The 20,451-nt window shown below is 39.0% G+C and overlaps 1 protein-coding gene across 1 annotated transcript in view; it reads right to left on the bottom strand.

Annotated features, from left to right (window-relative positions):
• Nucleotides 1–20,451, bottom strand: part of tafa5a (TAFA chemokine like family member 5a) — a 558,406-nt gene that overhangs the window by 106,634 nt on the left and 431,321 nt on the right. The window contains exon 3 of the mRNA XM_048610455.1: nucleotides 9,025–9,152. Within this exon, the coding sequence (XP_048466412.1) occupies nucleotides 9,025–9,152 (128 nt within the window). The remainder of the gene's footprint in view (nucleotides 1–9,024; nucleotides 9,153–20,451) is intronic.

The raw sequence follows: 20,451 nt of genomic DNA, 5'->3' as shown, positions 1-20,451 counted from the left end.
GTTTCGGGCCTAGACCCTTCATTCTGATGAAGGGTCTAGGCCCGAAACGTCAGCCTCTCTGCTCCTATGATGCTGCTTGGCCTGCTGTGTTCATCCAGCCCTGCACCTTGTTGTCTCGAGAAGTCTTGGGGGGCTTATTTTCTGTTTAAGGAACTCCTCCAGCTGTCTCTTACGGCAAATATATGTAGACCCATACACATTCCCTCTGATTTAAACTATTTGATTTCTATGCCTACAATGAAGATGGATATCTATACTTTCCACCTTGGCTTCCCCAGTAATAAGTGTTGAAAGGACAGCATTTTAAGCATCCCAAGAAGCCAACCTAATTGGTTTTAACTGGAGCTGAAGCTTTGAAGAGATCAGTAGGGCAATTAAAATCTTAATACCCGAGGAATTAAAAAAAACTACCACCTGGGAATAGCTGCTATTTAGTTGGCATAGCGGCTTCTAAAGTTTTGTGGCCGTGGATCAATCACAGATTAATTTGAGGCACACTGACATTTAACAGGTTTTTAACAAATGCTTCAAGAATGTTTCAAATCCTTGTTTCGGTTCCAAATTGGGTAGTGGTTAAGAAACATTGAAACTCATTTTGAGTGACACAGCATATTTATCCTTGGCAGAAAGTATTACCAGAATCTCACTGTTGAAAAACTGCCAGAGCAAATCCAGGATCAAGGCCTGGCCTGCCTTCACAGCAAAGTACTCTCTCCAATCCCGGCAGTACTCCGGCACGGCTTCAGTTTGGTTATATATAGAACAGGAAACCAGTGTGCAGGCTGGTTTGTAAAGCTGAACCTCACTGAACATTTTGTAAAACTACCTGATATTAATTGAAATGTTTAGAGAGTGAGATTCTCCATAATAAGCTCTAAATATCAAGATTTCTAAATTTCTAACAGCTCAATACACTTACCCAGGCTGAACTTCTCTTAAGCAAGACTGTTAAAAGGTTCAGTAAGGCATGGAAGAAGTAATGTGAGCAGGGCGCACCTTCTTCCGACCTCACCCCTGGTGCTGGACAGGCAACTGCAATATAAACTGTATTTCTTGCCTTCTTGTGAAATATCTTTCTTTAAATGGAACCACAAGAGATGCGTGAGATACTAAATGAGTACTTTGCGTCATTATCTAATGTGGAGAAGGATATGGAGAATACATAACTTGGAGAAATAAATAGTAATATCTTGAAACGTGTCCATATTACAGGGTAGGGGGGCTGGATGTCTTAAACCATGTAAAGGTGGATAAATCCACAGGATCTGATCAGATGTATCCTGGGGAAGCGAGGGAAGTGATTGCTCAGCCCCTTGCTGAAATATTTGTATCATTAATAGCTACAGGTGAGGTGCTGGAAGAATGGCGGGTGGCTAATGTGGTGCCATTATTTAAGAGAAATGGTAATGAAAAGCCAGGGAACTATAGACCGGTGAGCCTGATGTCAGTGGCAGGTAAGTTGCTGGAGGGCATTCTGAGGGACAAGACTTACGCATTTGGAAAGGCAAAAACTGATTAGAGATAGTCAACATGGCTTTGTGTGTGGGAAATGATGTCTCACTAACTTGATTGAGTTTTTTGAACTGACAAAGAAAATTAATGAAGGCAGAGAGGTGGACTTTATTTGTATGGACCTCAGCAAGACGTTCAACAAGGTTCTAAATGGTAGACTGGTGAGCAAGGTTAGATCACATGGAATCCAGGAACAGCTAGTCACTTGGATACAAAATTGACTTGAAGGTAGGAAACAGAGGGTGGTAGTAAAGGCCTTTTTTTGGACTGGAGGCTTATGACCAGTGGTGTGCTGCAAGGATCAGTGATGGGTCCACTGCTTTCTGTCATTTACATCAATGACTTGAATGTGAATATAGGAGGTATGGTTAGTAAGTTTGCAGATGATACCAAAATAGGTGTTGTCATGGACAGCGAAGAGGATTGTCTCAGAGTACACCAGGACCTTGATCAGATGGGCTGAGGAGTGGCAGATGGGGTTTAGTTTAGATAAACGTGAGGTGTTGCATTTTGAAAAGGCAAATCAGGGCAGGATTTATACACTTAATGGTAAGGGCTTGAGGAGTGTTGCTGAACAAAAAGACCTAGGGGTTCAGGTGCATAATTCCTTGAAAGTGGAGTCACAGGTAGACAGGGTAGTGAAGAAGGCATTCGGTACACTTGCCTTTATTAGTCAATGCACTGAGTATAGGAGTCATGTCATGTTGCAACTGTACAGGAAGGTGAGGCCACTTTTAGAATACTGTGTTCAATTCTGGTCTCCTGGATGTTGTTAAATTTGAAAGGGTGCAGAAAAGATTTACAAGGATGTTGCCAGCATTGGAGGATTTGAGCTGTAGGGAGAGGCTAAATAGGCTGGGGTTATTTTCCCTGGACCATCAGAGGCTGAGGAGTAACCTCATAGATGGTAATAAAATCATGAGGGGCCTGATAGGGTGAATAGCCAAGGTCTTTTTCCCAAGATAGGGAAGTCCAAAACTAGAGGGCATAGGTTTATGTGAGAGAAGAAAGAATTAAAAAGGACCTAAGGAGCAACTTCTTCACACAGAGGATAGTGCATGTATGGAATAAGCTGTCAGAGTAAGTGATGGCAGCTGGTACAATTACAACATTTAAATGGCATCTGGATTGGTACATGAATAGGAAGGTTTTAGAGGAATATGGGTCAAATGTTAGATTAATTGAGGACATCTGGTCAGCATGGACGAGTTGGACCGAATGGGTCTGTTTCCGTGCTGCATAACTCTATAGCTCTAAATGTTTTACAATAAAATCTGTAACCTAAAAGGTAATAAAAGTTCAAATAAGTTCAATTAAATTACTCTGAGGTTCATCACAATATGCTCAATGGTACAGCAGATGAAGAAGAAAGCTCTGGTAGAAAATTTCAATATGTATTAAGATGTGAACATTGAAGCTATTTAGCTCGATAAACCTATAGGGTATTAGTAAAGGTAGACTGACAAATTGGAATCATAGGACCCCTGGTGTAAAAACTGAAGCTGCTAAAACTTGAGAGAAGCTGGTCTGAGCGTCATATTAAAGATCTAATCAAGGGGAGGTGAGGTCAAGGGGAAGAGAGAGAAATGTCATTTGAAAGATTTAATCAAGAGGAGACAACGTCAGAGTGGAGAGAGTGAGAGTCAAATGAATTTTTTAATCAAGAGGGAAGAAGATCAGGTCAGGGGTGGGGAAGGAATGCAGAAGCATACGTCAACGTGATTAAGGAAAGTTGAGATCAGGGGAAAAAGGGTGGAAAGATCTCGTTAAAGACAAAGCAGTTGGCCAACTGAATTTTTTGTTACTGTATAAAGTTGACTGCTCAAGCAATGTACTTGTAGAATCCTTTTGATCAATCATGTTAGTGGTAATACTCCTTGTATGCTTTATATAATAAAGACAATTCATTCTGAACACAATATCTGACTCTCGGGGCCCTCAGTCCTGCAGTATTTATATTTAAGCTAGAACTAGGAGATTATTTTGAAGAAAAAATACATCCGTCAGACAATACTTCCCTTTCACAAACTATTGAATGATGTATGAAGTTCTGTGATATTTGTGAGAGTGCTTTTGACATCCATATCTATTTAAAATAGAACCCAATGTATTTCATCGTCTAATATAGTTTGAGACATTTTCTTTGGTGAGTACATTTATTATCCCAGGTTTAATATCCACTGATATTATGTGGACGAAGAAATGCTAACTTTTTAAAAGATAAGTAATGTTTTGAATACTTTTACATTTTAGCTTTTTCAAAGCTAAAATAAATACGAAGAAAAGTCATATTGAACAAGAACAGAAGTTGCTGGAAAAGCTCAGCAGGTCTGGCAGCATCTGTGAAGGAAAAAACAGAGTTAATGTTTCAAGTCCAGTGACCCTTCCTCAGAACCGAACAATCTGCGGATGCTGTAAATCAGGAGCAAAAACAAGTTGCTGGAAAATGTTCTGAGGAAGGTCACCAGACCCAACACGTTAACTCTGTTTTTCCTTCACAGATGCTGCCAGACCTGTTGAGCTTTTCCAGCAACTTTGTTTTTGTTCCTGATTTACAGCATCCACAGTTCTTTTGGTTTTTAAGAGGCATATTGAATTTGAAACATTAACTCTCTTTCTCCATAGATGCTACTAGATCTACTGAGTTCATGCAGCACTTTGATTTATTGGAGGTTTTTAATACTCAACAAGTTAACAAATCAGATGCATAGATTTCTTTTAAATAATGAAACAAAAATAATTATATTAATAGAAAGGACAGATGAATAAATGTTTGAAAAGTTTTGTTCCATAACAGTCTGAAACCACAGCCAACAAAGTTACAAATGTGTTTTGTTAGTCTCAGGTATGGAATAAAACACACAGAATAGTCACTACCTGATGCTGATTCCATTTATACAAAACGTTCACTGTAATACACAAGATTTATCCTATCCCTGTCATGTGATTCAATTTTATGTTTCATTGTCAAGTGGCTCACATTTTAAATTCATTAAGTTCTTCCATTCTATTGTCATGAATCGAATATATTGTTAAACATACAAAATTCTTATGGACATTGACACATACAAGTTTCCTAGGGGACTTCACTAGGTAAGGTGGGACACTTTAGGACTAGAAGACATAATATTACAGTAAAGTGTCACCCATATGAGACAAAAATGAGGAGGAATTTCATCTCTCAGAGGGAAGTGTATCTGTGAAATTGTGAACCACAGAGGGCTTTAGAGGCTGGATCTTTAAGTATATTCAAAATTGAAACAGATACATTTCTAATTAGTAAGGGGATCAAGGGGTACAGCAAAAAGGCAGGAAAGTGAAGCTGAGGATTATCAGATCAGCCATGATCTCACTGAATGAGGGAGCAGATCAATGGGCTAAATGGCCTGTTTCTGCTCCTATGTCTTATAGTCTTGCTCCATTTATATACTCAGAATAGTATCAGCCTCCCAATCACTTATTCTGTTCATTCTATTATTCAGTTAGATGGTTTCAGTTTAACGTGTTTACAGTTGCTTCCTCATATTACCTATATTCTAAATATGTTATGATGTATGTTTCTAGAACGTCTTGGGCATTAATGATCAACATTCTCTGCAACAGCAAATGGCCTCCTTGAAGCAGTTGCCATTGTACCCGAAGAATTTTACATAATTAACCCATTTAAATCTTTTCATCAGGCTCGCAGCAGCATTTCTATTCACTCTTAATAGTTCTTCATTGGGGCGTGTTCCAGATGGCTGCGACAGGAATGCAATGTTTGAAGGTCCGTGTGGTTTCCAAACAAAAAAGCTGCCACTTACCAATATGCTATCGCAAAGCAATGTAGAACTGGTATTCAAAGATCACTGTGTAGGAATTTCTAATCAACCTGTTCAGAGACATTATGACATATCTCTGAAGCAGGTGAAACTTGTATCCACACCTCCTGGTCCAGAGGTAGGGACACTGCCATTGACCCAGAACAGCCCTTACCTGGAATACCTTGTATACATACAGATTTCTGTTATGTCCTTGTTCCTTTGGCAGTAATGAAAATAAAATGGTATAAATAAGTGTATAACATTATGCCATCTTTGATCTGCCAAATTATCCTTTCCATCTGAGATAGAGTCAAGGACGTCAATGAATCTTTCTTTTAATTAAAATTGTTGGTCTCTAGGAAGTCAAAGCCTGAGTACCCAAAATAGAAAATTCCCATCCAACACAAACTGTCAGCTCCATGTATTCCCATGGCAACATCTTGTTTTTTGTGCACTTAGTACAAATCTTTGTCTGCTTTTAAATGCTGCAACCATGTGAATCAATACTTGAGCACAAAATAACTGTCCAGAAACTCCCCTATTCCTCAAACAGTGACCTGTCATTCTGATCCCACCGGAATTTGTGGGATCAATGTGAGGGTAAGTCTTTGGCATGGATACTGACACTAACAGGGAGCACTTCTAATGCCCATCTGTCCATTTGCACGGAAATATGCCTTTGCTTCTATTTAGGAGTTTCTTGACTGGGGAACATTCCTTTCAGTTTTCCTTTCTGGTCAAAATGGATGATTGTTACAGCATTGTCTTAAAAGTACATGAGCTATAGTTTGTTTCCTTGGCTTAGATCCTACCTGTAGGACAAAGCGAAACTGATATGCTCTCATTGAATTGGCATACCAGGTGCTTCAGAAATTCTGGGTCTAAATAGAGAGTAGGAAACTTCAAATTTAGTGGTCCTTTGTCAGATCCACTCTCCAGCTCTCAGTTGCCTTGAAAGATGTTGTTTTCTTAGGTTTCATTAGGTCTTAAGATTCAAGTTAAATCAAAGGCCATCAGAACCTCAAATAATGTTACTGCATCTCGTTCAATGATCTGTATCACCGAAATAATAGTGCTTTCTATATTACACAATGCGGATTAGCGGAAAGTTAATACTGGAAACTTTCAGTCCTGAACTGATGGAATAAACTTTACATTATAGCTCCAAACATTTAGTGAGTGGCACAGCACCTCAGTGGTTAGCACTGCTGCCTGAGACCCCGGTTCCATTCCAGCCTTGGGCGACTGCCCGTGTGGGGTTTGCACGTCCTCCCTGTGTCTGTGTGGGTTTCTGCTGGTACTCTGGTTTCCTCCCACAGTTGAAAGATGTGCATGTTAGGTAGATTGGCCACGCCAAGTTACCCATAGTGCTCAGGGATGTGTAGGTTAGGTGTGTTAGCCATGGGAATTATATGGACTGGGGATGGGTGTGGGTGAGATACTTTTTGGAGGGCTGGTGTGGATTTGTTGGGTTGAATGGCCTGTTTCCACATTGTGGGGATTCTATAAAATATTTGTATTGCTTAAAATGAGAATGCTGCAATAATATCGAAGAAATATATTTAGAATTTTATATTAATAAGATTCCTTCATTGAATATTAACCCTTTGTGAGTTGCTGCAGAGTGATTTTCTTCTGATATTTCTAAAACACAAATCAATGGATAAAAGGATAAAGACTCATGGCACCAAGTTCCTCTGCATTAGTACTGCATCAAAATCTCCAGTCCCAGATATGAAGATTGAGCACAAGAACAGAAATGCAATTACAGTGAATTTCCTCATTTCCCTAGGTCTTCACTTGTCAGAGGCCAAAACATACAACAGCCACAGCCTTAATGTTTATTGTTGAATAAGGGTGGAAAGGTCTGAAAGGGTTAGTGCTGAAGAGTGTCTCAAATACCATCATGTCATTCGACCTTGGAGAGGGAATAGTTAAGGATCTTGAGAATCTAAGTTCTACCATCTGAATCTTATTCATAGTCTCTGTAACAAGGTCTTTCATATTAATGCAACTTATATGTAGTTGCTATTAGTGACCTACATTTTTTAAGTCAGAAAAGAGCCTCTTCTCATTAGACAATCAAGCGATTTTTTTCTCTCCAACACACTAGACCGAACACAATAGTCCTGCCGATCTCTACCAGGAATGAGGATGGTGACAGCAAATCTCCCTGACAGCTCATACAACATGTTTAGCAATGGTAAGAATTCAGAATTTTAAAACATTTAGGACAAGACCCATTAGATCAGATGCCCATCAGCCATCAAATGATATTCACATTTATCAACAGAGCGCACAGTAACAGGGCATTAGGCTACATAGAGATCTTAGACAGCAACAAGCACTCAGAGCTGGAAAGTATTATGGCTGCTATGTGGTTCTCAAGCTTGCAGCAGCAATAAACCTGCAACATTTGCTTTTGGATGAAAAATGTTTCGTGGAATTTCTTCTATTGACTTCATTTTGAAAAACCTGATCCCTCTGAATAATGGTGTGTCCAAGTTCCTCCAGCAGAGTTCACTTCTGATATAATTTTCAAAGCAGTTTAAAAAATGTTGATTCATGTATAATCAGATAACTGGGGCTGATATAGATAACAACAATGTATTCTTAGCAGTGTCTGAACACATTAACGGATTCAGATTCTCAGTAATGAGCTGAATTTACTGACACAAGAAATCTGTGCTATCCTTGTCTTCTTATTCAATGCATTATCATGGAAAGGCAAATAAAAGCATGTTACTCATGGACCTATGTGTGACTTATTCAGCCATTGAGTTCCTAGTAAAAAAAACTTTGCTAGCTGAAGCATACCATATAAGTAACAATTAATGATCTATAAATAATCAGGATCCAAACAAAAACAGTGCTGTTAGAATCTATATTACAGTTATATTAGATATAGTTAATAAAAATCATAGAGTCTTAACAAAATTCAGAACCTTTAATTAATAATAACTGTTGGTTGTAACTATCTTCTTTGCAGGACCATACATACTGGTGAATTTTAAATGATATACTTTTACAAGCAATTGTAGCAGAAATCTTTTTAATAATTTGTTCTTCATAACATAGGTCATGAATAAGCTTATTATTTTGATAGATGGGCTAATAAAATCTTTGAACTTTTTTTTCTTTTATTCATTCAAGGGATGAGGGCATTGCTGGCGAGGCAGCATGTATTTCCCATCCCTGATTGCCCAGAGGGCAGTTAAGAGTCAACCACGTTGCTGTGGGTCTGGAGTCACATGTAGGCCAAACCAGGTAAGGTTGGCAGTTTCCCTAAAGGACATTAGTGAACCAGATGTTTTTTTTTTCCTGACAATCGGCAATGGATTCATGGTCATCATTGCATTCTTAATTTCAGATATTTATTGAATTCAAATTCCACCATCTGCTGTGGTGGGATTCTAACCCGGGTGACCAGAACGTTATCTGGGTCCCTGGATTAACTGTCCAGTGATAATACCACTCGGCCATTGCCTCCCCAATGTCTTATTTTAATCAATATCTTATTTTATCAGTTTGCATATGTCTGAAGTAACATTTTATGAGTTATTGTAATAAAATGGTACACCAATTTACACAATTTAATTTTAGCCAGTCTTGTCTTCTTTTTTGCATGGAGTTGATTATATTGGCATTGAACACCCATTATATAATTCTACAGATTGGAACAGTCCATCATTTTGGATGCATAGCTTACCGTAGTTGTCTTTATTCGCCCACCTGGCTGTGTGCAGGTCCAGCCTGATTTATTCATTAACAAATTGCAACCTTCTCCTTCCAAACACGGAAGCATTTCACACCATTGTCTAGTCTTTACAATTCGTGCTGTAAAACAAAGAAGGATGTGCATTATTCCAGTGAACAAACACTATCCCATTTAATTTATTTTGAAAGGAAGTCCACATCAGGTACTGTGGGTGGATGCATAAAGGTGTTTTTCCTTAACAATTTTTGACTTTTGATTATTTCTCCACTTGTATCCTTCCATATCCTGGGATTATCTATTCCATGTAGTTATTCGAGGGCGAGGAAAAGTGTGGGATCTGTTGTTAGACCTTTGTAAACAGAGGGCAACATTCTTGACACAGGCATATAACAATGTCCATTAATTGCAACCACTGACCACGAGAAACCACTTGCATTTCCACCAAATAATTGCCCTTGTGACACCTCAGAGAAGACTGCAAATTACAATGTCAAAATCAGTTTATGATATGGAACCAAATTCATTAGGAACTATGTTAAAACTCACCAAATTTATATAACTTCGTCCGCCAACATCTTAATTTACATTGAAAGTCTTGGCTCTAAACAACGTTGATACATGCATACATGTACACCTACATACATGCATACTGAATGAAATGACTGCAAAAATTTCATAACAATATTTACACTAATGGATTGTCTGTATTTTTTATATTTGTATTAGAAAATACCAACTTGGATTTCATTCCCCTTGGTGAGGTAGCAGTGGATCACCAATACCTATATTTTTGGCTGTGCAGGATTGTCACTAACTCACTCTAATTTCCTCCCAGATTGCTCATTTTCAATGCAGTGAGAGTTTGAAGAAGGAATCCTACTTCTAAATCACTTACCTTCATTGGGAGGGAGAGAAACCCAACTTATGCTGCAGCCTTTAAAAGACAGTGATCAGTTAAAGGGGAGCATCATTTTCTCCCCAAGAACCTCTGCAGCAGTAGTATACTGAGGGAATGTGAGCATCTGGGAGTACTCCATGATTCTCAAATAAAACACTGGTTATTTCTTAAGGAGAAACCAAAACAGAAAGTTTGTTTGACACTGAAAACATGAAGATGCATGTGCAGTTTCATGAGGCAAAGTGCCAAAGTCACTCAATGCATTTATACTACCCCAAGAACTTCCACAAAGGAAGAAATTCAATAATCTTAAAATGCTAGCAACGGTAATTCTCAGCACTGTCACCAAATAGACAATGTCTACTACTCTGGAATCCTCTTTAACACTTGGAATTTTATTTTTCATTATCTAGATTTTCAGGACCTAACTAAGCTGTCCTTTACAGAAGCAAATATTCAATCATTTCTACTCAGAATCACACAACTAAATCAACACGTACCATACTGTATTCAAGGAATTAAGGAAACAATGTTTTATGTCAACTTAGCCTCAGCTCATCTGGAGATGAAATTCTGACCTCATAGTTGAGCCATATCTAAGGTTATTATCTTCCACCTTTGTAACATTATTCAACTTTACCCTTGTTTCAGTTCACCTGCTTCATCCAGATCTTTGTTACTCTTGACTCAACTATTCCAACCTACTTCTAGCTGGTCTCCCATATTCCACCTTCTTTAAACTTGAGATCATCCAAAACTCTGCTGCCCATCTCTTAACTTGCAGCTAGTTTCATTCTGCTTTCACCCCTATGGTTACAGATCTTTGTTGGCTTCTGATCAGGTACCATCTTGATTTTAAAAATCTTATCCTTGTTTTCAGATCCCTTCATGCCCTTGCCCTTATCTAATCTCTTCCAACACAATAACCCTTCAAGATATCAGTACTCCTCTCACTCCAGTCTATTATGTATTCCCCCCATAGCTGCTCCAATATTAGTGACCGTGCCTTCAGTTGCTTCAGCCCCCAGGCTCTGGAATTCAGTCCCTAAACCTCCGCATCTATGTAGTTCACTTAGTGCCTTTAAAACCCTCCTGAGAAAATCCCTCTTTGGCCAGACTTTTGTCACCTGGGCTAATATCCCTTTTTTGTCTCGGTGTCACAGTTGTTTCATAAGTCTGCTGTGAAGTGCTTGCTTCATTACATAAAAGACACTGTATAAAAAAAGTTGTTTTTAGTACCCAAGGATGCTTGAGATGAGGAAGGTGTCACTGCCACTCATTCTGTTAACATTGACTTCTTTCTCCTCAGAAGAGAAGACAGTTTACTACCAGTGCCAAAAACATACAAACACAGGGGAAGCAACAGCAGCAGATAAAAGCCACAAGTGTATTGGAAGTGGGGTAATAAATTGGGAGCAGGCAGATACATACCAAACTCATTTATGTCACATGACAGAAGTATAATTGCAGCTTACAGAGTATGGGGAGGTGATGGCCTAGTGATATTATCGCTGGACTGTCAATCCAGAGACCAGATGATGTTCTGGGGACCTGAGGTTCAAATACCGCTATGGCAGATGGTGGAATTTGAATTCAATAAAAGTCTGGAATTAAGAATCTAATGATGACCGTGAATCCATTGTCGATTGTCGGAAAAACCCATCTGGTTCACTAATGTCCTTTAGAGAAGGAAACTGCCATCCTTACCTGGTCTGGCCCACATGTGACTCCTGACCAACAGCAATGTGGCTGACTCTTAACTGCCCTCTGGGCAATTAGGGAAGGGTAATAAATTCTGCCTAACCAGTGACGTCCTCATCTCGTGAATGAATAAAGGAAACAAAATGTATCTGGTACAGATATACAGAATACACGATAAGGTGAATGGTGTTGCACACTACCTAAACTTTAACAGAATGAAAGCTTCTCCTATTTCTAAATGTCGGTGATGTTGATGTACAGGGCTTTCAGCATCACATGCTTTTGGTATTTGCTCATTGTAACCGTGAGAGCCTTAGCACAGGGTGACATTTCCTCGGTTTATTTGAATAGGCACTTGGTTGTGTTGAACTTGAATACTGCTGAGAAAAGGGTTTTATTGCCACAGTTTTTCACCTTGCTCCCTTCAGGACAAATGCAAGAATGCCAAATTTCAAACAATCACAAATTATTTCAAATGATCTGTGCCTTCCTGTCATATGACTTGTTACAATCACTTGAAATTTGACATCTTACATTTGTCCTGATTAGGGCAAGATGAAAAGCATCAGCAATATGTCTCTCTTTTCAGCAATATTTTGTCTGACAAGATCACTGGTGACCCTCTTGATCTGTCTGGCAATGATTATGGTGAGTTTGACTAAGTGATCATGCTGACGCACAGAGGTGGGGGTGGAAGTGATAATGATGCAAATCAGAAATGCAACATTTGGAAAGAAGGTTATATGTTGTGTAACAAAATGTGCTTAATAAGAACAGGCTTTGAAAAACAAAACAGAAGTAGGAAACAGAGAAAGTTATCCCGGATTGAATTATAATCTGATGTAAAATGACAAAATCACGCACTGGAAGATTTTAAAAACTGAGGTTGGAAGTCTCACATATCAAATCTAGCAAAAAACGAAAAGATTCATTGGCACCTCTAAAAATATTTTCACGCTTTTTGGCTGAATTTGCAAAGAATGTCGGGGTTAGGATCAGAGGCAGGTGGTGTGGGAAGGGATGGGAGCAATCTAGCACCAGTGGCCATTATGTTGTTTGATACCAGGATCCTAACCTTGGAATTACTGCCAGACAAATGAGGTTGGATCACAAGCTGCTTACTCATCTACAAGAGGTGGGTTAGGGTTAGGGTTAGGGTAGACAAAATTAAGGGGCCTGGGATTTTCAGTCGCGAGGCAGATATCAGTCAAACATCCCAGAATGAGCCCAGACCAAGGTGCGAAGGTCAGATTAGGAAGGACACTGGGGAGATATGGTCCACATTAGAACGCAGGAGAGACTCCCAAAGCCTCAGAAGTAAGGGCTGTTGTGCCATAACTACAAAGGATGGCCATTCCAAGAGGAGGGCTGTTTCTCCAAGACCACATGCAAGTACCTGTGACTGCTTTAAAATTAAAAATAAAATGATAATTGTATCATTTGAAAACTGTCGGTACTGCTGGAGGGCATTGAATAGATGGGCATGAGCACATATAAAGAGATGTTTAAGGACACAAAAGTGGAGTACAGTCTGGAGACATACACCTGTGTTGTTTCAATCTGTGAATAAATCTATTCTAAAGTAAAGAATGACTTGTTATTTCATCATGTTGGTGGATGAAAAATTTAGCTGGCCTGCTTTCTTTTCCTCTGTCTCCATGTTCAAAGTTCAGCCAATTAATATTGGGGGAGTTTCCCAAGTGCCCTCCAGTCCTAACAGTTTGCCTGCTCTCTGTAATTGGGTGGCATGCTCACTCGCTGGTCTTTACAGATCCCTACAGTGTGGAAACAGGCCCTTCGGCCCAACAAGTCCACACCGAACCTCAGAGCATCCCACCCAGACCCATCCCCCTGTAACCCACCTAATCTACACATCCCTGAATACCATAGGCAATTTAGCATGGCCAATTCACCTAACCTGCACATGGCAAGCATATCTGAAACACGCCGTGCAGAGTCAGGTCCTAAACGTCTCCCAGCTTTGGGTTTCTGCCATCTGGATAAAAATTTAACCCTTTGTATTTGTAATTCTGTCTACTGAAATCAATGTTTAAATTTGTAACGGTTATGTCCATCAATCCAGCTTTCTCCAGAGCTGGTTCAGCAACTTTGAGAAATAATTACAAAATTTCCAATTACTCCAATTGAATGAGAAGGAAATTCTGTTGTGTGCACACAAGGAAGGAAGGTAACATTAAAAAGTCCGCCAACTATGAGACACTGGAAAGATGCTCCATGTTAAAATATCCAAAAATGGGTCAGGACCAGCTGCACAGTCAGGAGCCATGCAGGCTGATGAACTAGAATTAAAAAGGAAAAAGTGGCACAGAAAGTGTACCGGAGAAATCTGCCCGAACAACGGCCTCAGGCTCTTGAGAAACAAAGACGTTCCCAATTGCCCTATAGAGTCCAGGGATAATGCAGGCTCGATGGATTAGCCATATTAATATATGGTTATGGGGATAGGGTGGAGGTCTGGGTCTGGAAGTAAGGCTGTTTGGAGGATTGGTGCAGACTTGACGGGCTGAATGACCTCTTTCTGTGCTGTAGTGATTCTATAATTTTACAGGCAAATGTAACAATACTGAAAACTGTCATTTATTTTTGATAGAAACTTCACTTGCCGCATTGAATATTTTATTTACTGAGCAAACAACCATAACAGCCAAGCTGCTGCTGCAAAACAAAAAAGTATTTACAGCAATTTTGTTGCATCCACTTCACATCTTTTTGTTGAATAGGACTTTTACATGCTTAGCAGATCCTAATTAGTCATTTTAGTTACCAGTTTTCTGATTTCAACTTGTACATCAACAAACTGCAAGAGAAAAGGCTGGCACGTATTTCTGAATATATAATTTCTGACATTGAGTCAAAGCGTGACAGAAAAATCGTTTTTATTCGCTAATGTATTGATTTCCAAAGAGGAAGGACAAAAAATGTATTAAAAGATTTTCATTGGTCTTGCGCATTGTGATTCATATGACATGGTGATTTATAATAAAAGAGATGTGACACCAAGTTGCAAGCATCAATAATGAGACCACTGATTCTAAACAGTGTTATGCTATGTGATGCATCATCTTATTCTTCTTGTCTAGGTATTTATTACAGTAACTGAACTAGAAAAGACATGTTTTAATCATCTAGTATTCTGTGAAGTTAACCAATGGTTTTGGAGGTTGAATTTCATGGCTGGTCACTTCTCTCAATCTGTACGTCAGTCGCCATGTCTCATGTTCTCCCATGTCCCTACTCCAAACCCCACACACCAGACCTTGTCATCACAGGGGCTGCTACCACAAACAACCCATTGTCAGCTACTAATAGACCCCATTAGCAGCCATTGATTCTCCCAGGCTCACCTTTTACCAACTCCTTTCTATGCTCATCTGGTTTTATCTCTCCTGGAAACAACAAATGCTGGAGATCACAATGAGTCAGACAGCAAGCTAATGTTTTGAGTCTAGATAACTCTTCATCAGAGCTGAAATGAAGTGTGGAGGGGGCAGCATTTATGCTATAGTTGGGGGCCTGGAGTGGCGGTGGTGGGGTGTAGACTGCTGGTGGAGGAAAGATGTTGATAGATCAGATCAGGTGATTGGAATGTGAGAATGACAGAACAATGATGTGTCTAACTGCCTCTTCTCTGGAAAGAGAAGACAGTCCCACTACGGTGGGGAGAGAGGACATGTTGACAGAGAATGTATTAAGTAAAGCTAAAAGAAAGGGAAGAAATGGGAGAATGTAACAAGTAAAGCTAAAAGAAAGGGCAGAAATGGGAGAATGTAACAAGTAAAGCTAAAAGAAAGGGCAGAAATGGGAGTTGCTTCACAATTTGAAGGTGTTGAACTCAATATTAAATCCAGAAGGCTGTAAAGTGCCTAGTCTGAAGATGAACTTTTACCTCTCTCTTGGTTCCAACTCCATCAATTATTTACTCCTCCCCATTTCTCCCAGCCCATCTTCAGCATATATACCAACCTTTTCAGATCTAACGTCAGTTTTGAGGAAGGGTTACTGGACCTGAAATGTTAACTCTGCCGTCTTTCCACAAACGCCGCTAGATCCGCTGACTCTTCCAACATCTGCAGTTCTTTGATTTTTCTATAAAATCAGTAGCCCTGCTGTTATTCTGCATTCGATAATATCTGTAATGATTACATATTTCAATGCCAGGGTTTCCTTGGAGCAGTGTTGACTAGAGATGCACATTGGGATAACGTAAAAGCCTAAATGCAGTTCACTTGGTGAGATTTGCCCAGGAAATGGAATATCGCAAAAAGAAATTCCCCTGAATCCCCATTATCACTTTAAAGACCAATGCAAACAGCAGGAAGTGACATGTTGGAGCTTTGTATCTGTGTCCAGCTGCAATAAGTGGCTTCCTGTGTTTCAATGGCACTTGCGAATCTGGCCCTGAGATTTCACAGTTTTAAGAAAGGATATTTAAAGTATGTTACAACATGGGGAAGGATGGTGGCAGGTGCTGGTAGCTTTAGGCATCTGGGAAGGGGAGTCAATCTTTGACTGAATGATGAGGATCCCACAGTGTGGAAGGCTATCCCAGTGTCCTAAAAAACAGAAGCATGGCCTCAGCAAATAGCACTCTTACCAAATCATGGGAAGTGTCCCAACACCAGACTTTTCTGTGGCTTTGGGGCATGATGTTTGACTGCATTTGGGAGGAGTAGGCAGTGTGTGAGAGTACTAAAAGGAGAGGCCTAGCATTGTGAAAGCACCAGCGAGTGAAAAGAAGGTACTAGATAACTTGCAGGTCCCACAGCTGGGCAGTGTTCTGGGATCTCACAGCACAGGAGGGAATCTTGGACTCCGTAATGGTATCTGAGGTAGAGCAACTCAGAGTAGAGCTTGAAGGACTGGTGATATGAAACAAAGGACCTTGTGAAATCAAGTGCACAAACAGATTTGGTGCTTGATGTGAATAATTCAGCTGGTGGTAAGTTAAAGCTGACAAGTTAAGAAAGTCCTCAATGGACGTCCTCGCACAGTACTTATTTAGTGCGATAGCAAGAAGGGAGAAAACATTTCTCCAGGGCCAACTTATCCAATTACATATCCTTCCACATGCTTAAAACCAGCTTCAGAGTCAGTATGTGTGAAAACCAAACACGATGTGCAAGTCTATATGTACACATATAATATGTTCAGATACCATATATGCAGCCACAAAAGGAGCTATTTTATCCATTATTCTCTTCCACTGTCATTTTTGGTTTTAGTGCAGCATCATTACCACAATCCTCCAAGGGATTAAGTCAAAAGGTGACAGATTGGATAACAGACTGCCATACCACCAACACCAGATAGGAAACAAGGTTCAGAAATACAGAATGCCATTGAAATGTACATACTAATAAAGCACAACGGAGCTAGTAAAAAATATACCGATGACTTCTGAGTCTAATTGCATTTCTAAAATCTTTGACTGACGGTATGATCTTTTTTTAATGTTGAAATCTGAGAAATAAACAATTATGCTTGAAAATTCTGGGAATAATGGGAATTGTGGCCCTTAGATTCTGCCAGAAAGTAAACTTCCCCAGCATGAATCAACTGGGGCAGGTCAGGTGGTGTCTGTATCTCCTGGATTCAGAGTGTTGAATGTGTTTGTGAAAGGTCTGAAAGATAATAAAATATTCCTTCAGTTTGACAATATCAGTAAACCCTGTCATTCTGATGGTGTTAGCAATCTTTTCCAATATGATCCAGCTACATCTAATAGCAATACCTCAGAGCGCTACATTCTATAACATTGCCATCTCCAATCAATAGCGTTGAGAAAACAATAACCTTTGTGGCGAGACAAGCTTTAGATTTCTCTATTTCTAATATTTTCAAGCAAAGGAATTTGTTAATCTATAAAACACGTTATTGATGATGTGTAGTTTGTCTACAAATAGAAGCAAGTACAAGATCTGGCAATGACGTGAATCAGTAGTCATAGATCTTGTCGTCCAATTCATAACAAAAATCACCATCAACTGGAGGAGGGGATTGAAGAGTAAGAGACTTACATATGGGTTAGGGAAATGACTTTTGCTCCTTTTGCATCCACTGCCAATTAGGCACAGACATAAACAAGACTGCCACCTGTTTGCCTCTGCAAACAGTATATCGCAATACTTTAAATGTGATACACTGCATAGAAAATAACTAATATCTGAGAAGAATAAATTCTGTAACAATGTGGATGCTAGCATTATATTTAAGTTGGAATTATAAAGACTTTAGACTACATTTCCTGTCAAATGTCTCCCAAACAATGTGCACACTTTTAACGTTACCATTCACGTTCTTGTAAGAGGATTCACAGAGGTATAGCTCAAAAGCTAAAACATTTAGAAAAATCTGTTGCAGAACCACATTGGTTTCTTCCCTCTGTTCTCTTCACCTGCACTGAAACATGTTCAACATATCCTGTCACCTATATTGCTGGCTTTGCAGATAAGTTTACTGTACCTGTACACTGTATTGAGCTGTACAGAGTTGGGCTTGGAAGATAAAATATATTTTATGTTGAAACATCTCTGTTGAATGTAGCTCACTCTCCTCATTACATTTCATAATAATTAACAGAATAATTTGCAAATCCTGCTGATTATCTCCTTTTATTAGGTCTTGTATGATTTTTCATTTACATTACTTTATTTAAACAGACTTCACATTCAGTGTCAATCAGGACAAACCAAATTTCACATTCGAAATAACTTTCTTACATCTCATTTAGTTTCTACGCTGAAAATGAATGGTCACATGTGTAACAATTTTGCTATGTAATGGACTGGAAGAATCTCATTTGTAGCATTGGAGAAAATGTGTTAATAAGTAAATAATACTTGCATTTCTACAAATTGTGTCTGAAAAAAAGAAATCTTCAGTTTGGCCTTAATCTATACAATGACTTACTTAGAAAAATGTTGAGTCTGTTTATAGAAACATAAAATATCGGAACAGGAGTAGGCAATTCAGTCTCCTGCTCTGCTATTCAACATCATCATGCCAGATCCTTGGTCTAAATAGCATATTCCTGCTTTTTCCCCATTACCAATGAAGCCATACGCAATCTAAAAGTTTATCTATCTCTTTCTTAAATATATTCAATGAGTCAGACTCCATAGCCTGCTATGGTAGAGAATTCCACAGATTCACTATCTCTTGAGTGAAGAATTTTTGTCTCATCTCAGTCCAAAATGGCCTACTCACATCATGACAGAGAAGCTATACATACCATTAAAATCTTAAAAACCAACATAAAGTGAATGATGAGATTAATGCACATTCAAGTCGTATTGATGAAGGAGGAACAATGAAGATCTTGAGACATTGGGGATCATGATGCTCAGTTGTACAATCACAGAACAACTTCAATGGACCAATTATTCTTTCACTGCACATCAATTTTTTGTTGGTAAATGTTCATAATTCTTTTTAAAGTGAGAATCAAACATTGGTTTTCATTTTTCTGACAGGAGTATTGTGCATCTTTGACATAACATTTACAGGAGGCCTTTTGATAATATGGTTGTATAGATTGTATAGTTTTTGTTCATGTCAGATCAGGGTTTTTTTAAGTCACTGGGAGCAGATAATGATGTGCTCTGATCATTTATTTCGCAGAAGTCTATGCTTTCTTTTGTAGAAATGTGTTCATTGATTTGAGTGAAGAGACTTATGAGGGTATCGAGAAAGGCAGCTCACACTATTTGCTATTTTCTAAAGGGGAAGACTTTCCGAAACAGCCTGACTCATGCCTTCCTTAGAGTTATTCACTGATTGTGCACGGCAGGATATGTAGGGCTTTTCCACAAGATGGGATGTGCTTTTTGTCTAAACAGTAATGAAAGACTACACATCTCAAAATAACCCTGTGGCTAAGGAACAAAACCAGCAGGCAATTGATTTTTTAAAGGTCTGGACCAAAAGTGAAATTGATGAAAAAAAATTAGCCATGATTTTTAAAAAAAAATAATAGAGCAGCTTTGAGGGACCATATGATCTACTCTGTTCCTGTTTCATAGGCTATTAAATAATACATGGAACACCGCCATCTGACTACAGCCTCTGGACAATACTCAGTGAGGCAGATGGAACCTTTGAGGTCTTTCCAGGGTAAGATATTTTGGGAAGTGTCAGAGTTGATCCCTGTGCCTTCACATACTGATTGTGAGACTCATTCCCTCAATGTTTTTGTTATTCCTTTTTTCATTCATTCGATAATTATGGGATTAAGGTCCTCCTGAATCAACAGATGGAACTCCAGTTGAACAGTCCATACTGAAGGTGACATGCTGATATTTCAATACTCTCTCATTAATGTGCTGTTGTGATAATCTAAACAATGAGTATAAAACCTAGATGAGATGCAAAGCTATAACCTCCTAAACTGAAATGATATGCAATCAATCAAACCATTTGACCATTGGACACTTTCCCTTCATAAATCAAAATCACACTACTGGAAATTTGCACTTAGTTTGGTACTTCAATGCAAGAAAAATCCTCCATTTTACCAGCCAATGTTTATTATTATAGGTCATTCATTGTGATTTAATATGTAAAATATGCAATACATTTTATTATACCAATTAAAGAATAACAGGAACTATCATAATTCATTTAATCAGCTTTATTCACAGTCTTCACTTCAAAAGCCATTTGGATTTCAAATATAGCAGGAACTGCAGATGCTGGAGAATCTGAGATAACAAGGTGTAGAGCTGGATGAACACAGCAGGCCAAGCAGCATCAGAGGAGCAGGAAGGCTGACGTTTCGGGCCTAGACCCTTCTTCAGAAA

This window comes from Rhincodon typus, chromosome 22 (genome assembly GCF_021869965.1).
Source record: "Rhincodon typus isolate 14 chromosome 22, sRhiTyp1.1, whole genome shotgun sequence".
Taxonomy (NCBI): Eukaryota; Metazoa; Chordata; class Chondrichthyes; order Orectolobiformes; family Rhincodontidae; genus Rhincodon; species Rhincodon typus.
The sequence above is the reverse complement of the archived record's forward strand: the minus strand, read 5'-3'. Positions and strand labels throughout refer to the sequence as shown.